Here is a 10,750-nt window from a genome sequence, read left to right on the forward strand (position 1 = left end):
CCATATCTTAAACAGTCTGTTAAAACTCTCAGGATGGTTTAAGACTCTGACTTTAAGTTTGACAAACAAATCAACTCTGTTATGCAGAAAAGCTTCTTCCAGTTAAGACAGATATCGAAGCTCAAATCAGTGTTGTCCAGACCTGACCTTGAGAAACTAGTCCATGCCTTTATCACGACCCGATTGGACTACTGTAATGCATAAGCTGGGGTCAGCCAGGCCTCCATCTCGCATCTCCAGCTCGTCCAAAATGCTGCTGCTCATCTTTTAACTGGAACTTGTAGGTTTGAGCATATTACTCCAGTTCTGTCCTCCCTTCACTGGCTCCCTATACATACCAGAATTGATTTAAAAATTCTCCTGTTGACCTATAAGTGACTAGATGGCCTTGCAACCCTTTATCTCTCTGAGCTACTGGAACCATATGTTCCCTCTCAGGCTCTGAGATCATCCGATCAACTGCTTTTGGCTGTTCCAAAAACAAAATTGAATATTGACAACATAAAGTGCCCTATAAATGGAATGAATAATAATAATTATTATTATTATTATTATTATTATTAAAACAAGTGTTGGGGATCAGTCTCAGCTACTACCATACCCAATTTTAGGTCAGTATGTGTAAAAATTACCAAGTTTTTGACATTTTGTGTTTTTTAATCAAATCAATTTTTAACTTTCGTGCACTACCGCCCATCTTCTGCCTCTTTCTGGAGGTTTCCTGAAAGTTTATGAAGCTCAGGGTGATGAACGCTCATGAGCTGGAGCTCAAACTCCAACACAAGGAGCATCAGAGAGATGACGGAACAAAAGAAGAAGAGAAGTTTCTAATCTCATTATCTCGACCTAAACTAATCCACTTCAGTCAACACCTCCTGGTCATCCACACAGCTTTACACGTGTTTTACTTCACGTATCATACACCTAATTAAAAAACAAAAAGAATTAAAGATGTCAGACATGAGAGATGCAATGCTACTTGGATCAGAGGGAATTAAGAAGACTATTCTACACGGAGGAACTGGAGACATCCCTAAATTCATCACTGGGACGAAGGTACTGTAGATCCTCAGACCGCTGCAAACACTTTAATACATTTGTCATAGATTTTACCCACAGTTTCATTAAGAATCCAACTAGGTTTACCAGAAACTTAGCCTCATGCTGTGCAAAATAATCAGTTTGTTCAACTTATTAGGATCCATTCGGGACCATTTTGCAGTAAAAAAATAAATCAATTAAAACCCACAAGACAAATGAAAATGAATTAAAGCGACGCAAACCAACTTAATTAAAATATTCTTAATCTTATAGCAGCAGCAAAACAAAACAGGGATACTAACTTTAGCAGAATGCATTTCAGTATTGTGTAACTAGAGACATGATGGCAATATACAAAGATAAGACTGATGGCAAAATATCGTCTTAAGCAGCAAAATTGCTACGTTTTCTATGTGTCTTAAGTTTGGAAGTTCTGTTTTAGTGTTTCCTTCCAAATAACTCTCTTCAGACTCCATATAAATAGTAAAACTTGTAGTATTTGTGATTTTTCTACCGTGCGGTTGTCCTTAAACTCTTGAAAAGGCTTTGGACAAGGTGCAGTTCCAACTGAACGCCACTAAAGGGAGAGAGTGAACACGTGTGAGAAGTGTAACATTTACATCCAACAATGTTCAGTCAGGTCATCTGGACATTATTGTGCATGAACTTTGGTGCAACATTTACAGTTTTGGTTTGCAAAGATTGTTAAACATAGAACTTATTTTTATTTCATCTGTGAAATTTCCTTTGGTTGAGTAATTTTTGCTGTTCCATCTCTTCTGGCTCAATCTTCTTGTGCCCAATGAAACGTCTTTTGTTGATGCAAAACCTTCAGACTCTTTCCCACATTAATGTCTTACATGGTTCCTCTCTCAACGTTCTTGGTCCTATCTGTGGCCCCAGGTGACGTTTCACTTCCGCACCCAGCTGTGTGATGGAGAACGCACGGTGATAGACGACAGCAGAGCGGTGGGGACGCCCATGGAGATAGTTATTGGCAACATGTTTAAGTTGGACGTCTGGGAGACCCTGCTGGCCTCCATGAGGACTGGAGAGGTGGCCGAGTTTTGGTGTGACACAATAGTGAGTGAGGATGCCATGGATGGTTATGTTCGTTTGTGTGTTACAGAAAGACACAGAGGAGATTTTGAAATCAACAAAACACCAGATTCATTACTTCTAAAACTGTTTCACTGTTTTGTAACAATCTGTGGAGTTTAGGTGCACATGTCCTAAAGGGACAGTTTAGGTCTTTCAGAGTGAGTTTTTAGACAAAGCTTTTTGATATCTTACCTGTTGTTAGAGTTGCACTCGGGTCCAAAACATCCGACCCGACCCGGCCCATAGCCATTATCTCTGAACCCCACACGATCCAACGAATTAACAGTAATTATAGGTCCGAAACAAAACAAACAAAAAAAAACCCCGACATTTTTAATTAAGCTTTGACTGCTTATACCACCAACTATTATTAACGGTTGGCGGACACACACAGCTGAGTAAAGGGGCAGAAAATTGGAGCTGAGGAGCCCTCAAAGCGCATTAAATGCTTGCTCTGCTTCTGCCTGCATTTAACCCTGCTCTGACATGTTGGATATTTTGTGATCTCACCTGTTTGGGTCGTTGGCCGCACATGTCCGCTGAGTGCAGCGGCTGAATGAACGTCCATTTGGGCTGATGGATCGCTGGCAGAGGTCCAACTGAACTTAGCTGAACTATTTGCCTCTTTCATTTAGAGCGGTCTAACCCAAACCCGGAGCCCAGCTCCACCTGACCCGGATTCAGACCCGGCCGGGCCGTAATAATGTGCTTAATGTGCCGGCCGGGTCGGTGTCAGGCTTTTTATTGTGTCAGGGACGTGCGCGGCTGATGATTCAATTATATGTCAACATGGCTTGCCATACCACACCAGCTGCACACGGCCATTTGACCGCACGCTGACCATCTTTGAAAGAGGTATAAAGTTCATTTAAGCTTCAGATAGGCTACTGCCAGCGACCCATCAGCCCAAATAGACGTTCATTCAGCGGCTGCAGTCAGCGGATGCGCACGGTCGAGACCCAAACAGGTGAGATCCCAAAATAGCCGGCAGGTCAGAGCAGGATGCAGGGGGAGCATTTAATGCGCTTTGACGGCTCCTCAGCTCCGATCTTATGACCCCTGAGCCGCACGCATCCATCAACCATTAATAATGGTCGGTGGTATAAGCGATCAAAGCTTAATTAAAAATGTCGGGGGGGGGGGGGGCGGTTTTGGACGTGTAATTATTGTTAATTCTTTGGATCGGGTGGTGTTCGGAGATGATGGCTGCGGGCTGGAGCCAGGTCGGGTCGGATTATTTGGACCCGAATACAACTCTACTTTCAGCCAGCCAGTCAGCGCGTGGCCAAATGTCCACGTGTGGTGAATGTATGGCAAGTCATGTTGGCATATAATTGGATCGTTGGCTGCACATGTCAGCTGACACAATCAAAAACCAGACACTGACCTGGCCCGCGCATTAAGCACATTATTTTGGCCTGGCCCAGTCCGAATCCGTGTCGGGCAGGGCTGGCTCCGGGTTGGGGTTAGAAATGACAGCTCTACCTGTTCTAGATAGCCCTATCAACCACCTCCATTTGGAAAAAGAGAGTATAAATCTGACTCGATTGACAAGCTAGCAGCTGGTCGAGTCAGGCCAGGACCTGGGTGGACTGCTGTCGTCTTAAAACAACTTCAGCTTTAAAATGTTCATCCTAGTTTATGCAAATTCTAATTTAAAGGCTTTTATGTTACTGATAATTTAACAGTACGTGGTTTTTGCTACAACAACAAATGTTGATATTCCTGCTGGAAGCTCCAGATGTGCTACAGCTAGCTGCAGTTCACTGCAGTTATTTTAAGCCTCGACCTGTTTTTGTGACAACAGTAACTTGTTCTGGTCATGGGCACACACAGACTGGTTGTTAACTTGTCAGTCTGGTAAAAAAATAAACTTTTTTAATTCCAAACTGGCAGCACGGTGGCGCAACTGGTAGAGCTGCTGCCTCTCAGCGAGCAGGTCCCTGGTTCAAACCCCGGTCCAGGGGCCTTTCTGGGTGGAGTTTGTATGTTCTCTCCGTGCATGCGTGGGTTTTCTCCGGGTACTCCGGTTTCCTCCCACAGACCAAAAACATGCATGTTAGGCTGATTGGTAATTTTAAATTGTCCCTAGGTGTGAGTGAGAGAGTGAATGGTTGTTTGTCTCGTTTGTCTCTATGTGGCCCTGTGATGGACTGGAGACCTGTCCAGGGTGTACCCCGCCCCTTGCACAGTGATTGCTGGACATGGGCACCAGCGACCCCCGTGACCCAAAATGGAATAAACGGGTAAAGAAAATGGATGGATGGATGGAATTCCAAACTGAAGTTGTTCAAAGAGTTACATACAACAGGTAAGATAATAATTGTTCATAATCTTGCCACAAAACCTCACTTAAAAAAAAAATAATAATCTGATTTGTTGCTTTAAAATGGTAGCCATAAAAAATGATGATAGTAATCAAAACCAGACATGAAATTCATCCATCCATCCATTTTCTTTACCCGCTTATTCCATTTTGAGTCACGGGGGTCGCCGGTGCCCATGTCCAGCAATCACTGTGCGAGGGACGGGGTACACCCTGGACAGGTCACAAGTCCATCACGGGGACACATAGAGATAAACGAGACAAACAACCATTCACTCTCTCACTCACACCTAGGGACAATTTAGAGTTACCAATCAGCCTAACATGCATGTTTTTGGGCTGGGGGAGGAAACCGGAGTACCCAGAGAAAACCCACGCATGCACGGAGAGAACATGCAAACTCCACCCAGAAAGGCCCCTGGACCGGGGTTTGAACCAAGGACCTGCTCGCTGAGAGGCAGCAGCTCTACCAGTTGCGCCACCGTGCTGCCCACATGAAATTCATATTGTTATGTATTTTCTCATCTTTCATAAAATATTTTATAAAAGTAAAATCAAACACCAAGTCCTTCTGGATGAGACTGATAATCTTCTATAAATATTTAATTTCAGAATTAATTCATTTTTCATACCTGTTCAGGACATTTCTATGATTTATAAACACACAGTTTAGATTCAAATTCTAAAGACGGGTGGAATGTCCCTCCTGGTCGGGGGCGGAGGGGTCTTTGCCGGTGGTGGGGTTGGGGGCGGGGGGGGGTGTATGTATCTTGCTCACTAGTGATGGTAGGATGGAGCAGGAGATAAATCGATAGATTGGGGCCTCTTCCTCAGTAATAACGGTGTTGCTTCTGTCAGTCATGGTGAATAAAGTGCTGAGTCGGTCTTTGTCCCAACCCTCACCTGTTGCTGGTCTGAGGTTTGAACCAAAAGCACGAGATCCTGGATACAAGCTGCTGAAATGAGCTTCCACTGTAGGGTGTTCAGGCTCAGCTTTAGCGAACGAGCGAGGAGCTCCATCATCTGGGGGAGCTCGGAGTAGAGCCGCTGCTCCTCTGCATTGAGAGGAGTCAGATGAGGTGTTCTGGCATCTGATCAGGATGCCTCCCTTTGGAGGTTTTCTAGGCATTTCTCTCTAGGAAGAGACATGGGGCATAACCAGAACTTAGTGGGGGGATTGTATGTCCTCTCTGGTCTCCGAACCCCTTGGGGGTCCCTCAGGAGGATCTAGCATGTCGCTGGGGAGAGGAAGGTGTAGGACCCGTTGCCTCCTCAACTCAACCACAGATACGTAGTAGAAGCCAGAGACGGCAGATCATAAACTCAACATGCTCTGTCATTTTGTTGCGGTGTGTTTTGAAGTGTATGTTGCGCTCCATCGCAGGCAGACGGGCTGTCGTTAATCCACAGCTGTCTCTCTCTCTCCTGTAATCAGCTCGTACTTCTGCTGAGTCTGCACCATGACTCCCCTCCACTCTGATTAGATCTGATGGGGCTCAGAGCATTTTTTTTTAACTCTAAATACCATTATAGCTCTGCACACTCTAATGAACATTTTGTGCACTGTCACTTAGCTGTGGGAACACACTGCAGCAGGAAACAGCTAACGCTAGCTGGAAAGAGCTCTTATTCAGCAGCTAAATTTGAATCTGTAATTAAAAGTAACAACAGAATCACTTTTTCTTCATCACTAAACAAACTCTTGCCTGTTAGCCAATCAATCGCCAGCGGCTGATTGCCAAACGTTTCAGTGAAACATTCAGAAATAGCAAAGCTGATGATAAAAGTGAAGACACTGGGCAAGACTTTTGTCTTTCCTTCCACATTCTAAGAAACTGAGTGCCGTCTCTTGGTCCCCTCAGCACACGGGGGTTTATCCACTTGTGTCCAAGAGTATGCGGCGCATCGCAGAGGGCAAGGATCCGCTGGAGTGGCAGGTTCACACGTGTGGCATGGCCAACATGTTTGCATACCACAGCCTTGGTTACGAAGACCTGGACGAGCTGATGAAGGAGCCAAAGCCGCTCTACTTCGTACTGGAGCTGCTCAGGGTGAGAAGGAAAAAAAGAAACGTGGATCTAACAGAAACCCAACAAAGTTCAGTCAGGTCCTCTGGACGGTTTCTTCATGTTGAGATGTTTCGTCCTTCATCCAAAGGACTTCATCAGTCCCAGGAGCAATAACAAACTCAGTCCCATTAGTGGCTTCCTCACATAGTGGACCAACCAGTTTGCTGGTGATAAGCTGGTTTCTGGAGTCCACCCTCTCCCCAGTCGACTCCTCTGAGGCAGCCATGGTCAAAGTGGTTCAAAACATCAAAGTTCATGCTCAATCATCCAGGTTAAAAACCAAACAAAGTTCAGTCAGGTCCTCTGGATGATAACTTTGATGTTCTGAACCACGTTGTCTATGGCTGCCTCTGAGGAGTTGACAGGGGAGAGGGCGGACTCCAGAAACCATCTTATCACCATCAAACTGGTTTGTCCACTATGTGAGTAAGCCGCTAATGGGACTGAGTTTGTTGTGGCTCTTTGGACTGATGAAGTCCTTTAGATGAAGGATAAAGCATTAAAAAAAAACGTCCAGACGACCTGACTGAACTTTGATGGATTTTTACCTGAATTATTGAACATGAACTTTGACATCTAGCAGAAACTTTATTTTAGCAGTTATTACCTGCGAGCCTAAAACAAGAAGTGAAGCTGCAGCTCATGAAACTGTCGTTCTCAGTTCATGACTTCTTCTGGACACCTGAAAGACTAACTGTCCAGGACGTGTGGTCTGTTAGGTGCAGCAGCCCTGCGAGTACAACAGGGAATCGTGGGCTCTGAACGACGAGGAGAGGCTGAAGGTGGTTCCTGTGCTCCACGGCCAGGGAAACAAACTTTTCAAACAGGGACGCTACCAAGAGGCCACACAGAAATACAAGGAAGCCCTCATCTGCATCAAGAACGTCCAGACGAAGGTTAGCAAGTCTAAGATTTTACTTAGCTGCCTTTTGTAAACAGAACGTCCAGTGTGGAGACATGAACCTTCTGTGGTTTCCTCTGCAGGAGAAAGCGTGGGACGTCCCATGGCTGAAGCTGGAGAAGATGGCGAACACTTTAACTCTTAACTACTGTCAGTGTCTCCTGCGCATGGAGGAATACTACGAGGCCATCGAGCACACCACGGACATCATCAACCAGCACCCAGGTGTGTCAGTGGTTTGGCTTGTTGTCCAGTCACCAGTAACAGCTGCTGTCAGACGGGTGTCGTTTGTGCTCCAGGTGTGGCAAAGGCATACTACCTGAGAGGGAAGGCCCACAAGGAGGTGTGGAACGAGGCCGAGGCTCGGCAGGACTTCACCAAGGTCCTGGACCTGGACCCCGGCATGAAGAAGGCAGTCACAAAGGAACTGGCGGTCCTCAGCATGCGCATGGAAGAGAAGAACCAGGAGGACAAGAACAAGTATAAAGGCATGTTTTAAACGTGTCCGACTTGCAGAGGAGTTACATCGTCACCCGCTCTGTGATCTGATGATGTAGGAGCGAGTGTCTCTGATGAAATAAAAATTTCATGTGTAAACGTGTAACTTCCAGAAACGCCTCCTTCTTTTTACCTCCAAAACATTTGTTGTCAGATATTTGTAAAGTTAAGACCCATCGTTATTTGAAGGAATGCATGTCGCCCGCCACCGTTCATGCAACATTATGAGAAGCGCTTGGACCGGACATGTTGTAAATGACCCTCATCTACAACTACACCAAGTTTTAACACAATATCCATAAAATCGGCTGAGTTGTAGTCGTTTTGTGTTAGCTAATGTGGATTATCTGTAAGCTGAACTGAAAGATAATCAGTTGTAGCCATACAGCCAATAATTACATTTATTGAAGTTTGAATGAACTCCATCCAGTGGCTCATGAGTTATTTTGCTGACAGACAGGGTTGACTCTAACAGTTAGAGAATATATTAAGCAAAGAGTTTGTGCAATGAGAAGCACTTGGAGTAGTTTTTGTGAATGACACTCCACTACAACTACACCAAGTTTGAGCTTAATATCTGCACATCTGACTGAGCTGTGGCCATGTTTATTTGGTCTACGGTGAGCTGGCTGTGTCGGCCATATTAAACTAGGTTAGCAGCACCAACGTTTAATAATTTGTAGCATCCACTGACTGTTTCCTGAAAGTTTCATTTAAATTCATCCAGTAGTTTATGAGATACATCTGCAAACGTGAAGACAAAGTTGATACTAATCATGACAAGACAACATGTTAAAAAAGATATTGTGCTCAAACTAGTGTTGGCAATCACTCTCAGCTACTACCACACACATAAAACATGACTGAATTAAAGCCATATATGTGTTTTCTAAAGCTGCTTGTCACTAGCAGCCATGCTAAATTGAACTGACTCCTATAGTCCAGTGGTTCCCAACCCTGATCCTTGAGGAACTCCATGGGATTTACCTGTCTAAATAAAGGTTGAATGAATGAATCCTGCATGTTTTAGTTGTTCCCCCACTTTGACACACCTGATTTGAATGAATGGGTGACCAACAGGCTTCTGCAAACCCTGATGAAGTAATTCAGTCACTGAATCGGGTGTGTTGGAGCAGGGAAACAATTAAAGCATGCAGGATGGTGTTCCTCAAGGACCACGGTTGGGAACCACTGCGTATAGTCGATCAGCTGTAGACATGCATCCAGTTATTGCTTTCGGAGTTTCACTAAAATCCAACCAGAGGTCTGGGAGATATTTTGCTAACAAACAGGCACACACACAAACGGGGAGAAAACGTTAGTCCACTTTCATCTTTCTTTATTTTAGAGATCTAGCTGAAACAATAGAGCATTAAAATAATTCCCATAACATTTTTCACAGTGTCCAAACTTCTTAAAGCAACGCTGTTGTAATGCAGTGAATTGATTTTTGTCTTGTCTCATAAAGCTCATTTATTGGAGGATTTCTGTGTTTAAAACATGGCATTTATTCACCTGTCATGAAGAAGAAACCAGAAAAAAATAAAATAAAATCCGGGTCTTGGTTTTGCGCATGTGTTTGTTTAACCACCAGGGGGCGCCTTTTCTCCAGATTTACCTTCATCTCTGTCCTGAGTGTCAGCTGGGATCTTTAAAATGAGTCTGATCAGAGAAAACACCTTTTGTTGCCTCCTGTCTTCTCCTCTCAGCTCAGGAGCATCTCAGTCCTCCTGACACACACACACACACACACACATCCACCTCCACAGGTCCGGGAGGAGTGTTGCATCCTGGGAAATATGGCTGATGCTAATGAGGAAAATCAACAGCAACACTTGGGGAAAAAAAAGAGGATCACATTAATTAATTTATAGCTGAGCAGAGAGTCAAACAGAGATTTAATTAGAACCATGCCAGAGAGCAGAGGCAGTTTATCCAAACAGAAACTTGGTTTCCACGTTCAACAACCTGCTGTGCACGTGCACAACTCAGAAGATCAGCTTCAGACTGATGGTGCGGGGCTGAGCTGGACCACAACAACTGAGGAGCTGCAAAAACTGCAAAGCAGCACAATCTGCTGCTGGCCCCCTTCCATAAACCACTGGTGCTGATGCTGGGAGGAGGGGGAGGAGCAGGAGGAGGAGGAGGAGGAGGAAAGGGGTACACAGCCCTCCTCCCAACAAGCTGGACAAAATAACTATACTATCACCGGAAACATGACAGTAAAACATTCAAAACAAAAGCACGAGCAACACAACTGTTCAACTCATGCAGCTAATTTATACTCTGCTTTTATATTATTTTATTATATTTCATTAGATGAAAATTTATTAAAAACAACTTACAACATTCTTATAAAACTCAAATTTCTTGTTGAATGCTTTAGATCACAAATAAAATTTGATTTCCCATTTTATTATTATTATTATTATTATTATTATTATTATTATTATTAGCTTGTATTATGTAGAATGAGTGCTTCATATTTTATTTTTTATTTTATTTTTCTATACTTTCCTACTTTGTAATAGGTATAATCCATAAACATCACATGATTTAGCAAATTAATAATACTATTTTTTATTATTAATAATTTTTATATATTATAACTTAATAAATAAATAATTTTACTAAGTTCCTGTAAAAGTTGGCGTCTGTTTCTACATAATGAGCTTGTGGACCTGATTCTCATCTTTAAATGACAAAGGTTCATCCATCCATCCATCCATCCATCCATTCTCTTGCGCTTATCCAGGGTCAGGTCGTGGGGGTAGCAGCTTAAGTAGGGAGGCCCAGACTTCCCTCTCCCCAGCC

The 10,750-nt window shown here is 43.8% G+C and overlaps 1 protein-coding gene across 1 annotated transcript; it reads left to right on the forward strand.

Moving 5' to 3' along the window:
- Window positions 1–877: 877 nt before the first annotated feature.
- aipl1 (aryl hydrocarbon receptor interacting protein-like 1) lies at window positions 878–7,937 on the forward strand. Its single transcript, XM_037678145.1, has 6 exons — window positions 878–1,056; window positions 1,945–2,124; window positions 6,331–6,519; window positions 7,257–7,433; window positions 7,522–7,663; window positions 7,738–7,937. The coding sequence occupies exons 1-6, from the start codon at window positions 952–954 to the stop codon at window positions 7,935–7,937; spliced, it is 993 nt and encodes a 330-aa protein (XP_037534073.1). The 5' UTR covers window positions 878–951.
- Window positions 7,938–10,750: the final 2,813 nt, after the last annotated feature.

The sequence above is a fragment of the Nematolebias whitei genome, chromosome 6, assembly GCF_014905685.2.
Source record: "Nematolebias whitei isolate Nwh7 chromosome 6, NemWhi1, whole genome shotgun sequence".
Taxonomy (NCBI): Eukaryota; Metazoa; Chordata; class Actinopteri; order Cyprinodontiformes; family Rivulidae; genus Nematolebias; species Nematolebias whitei.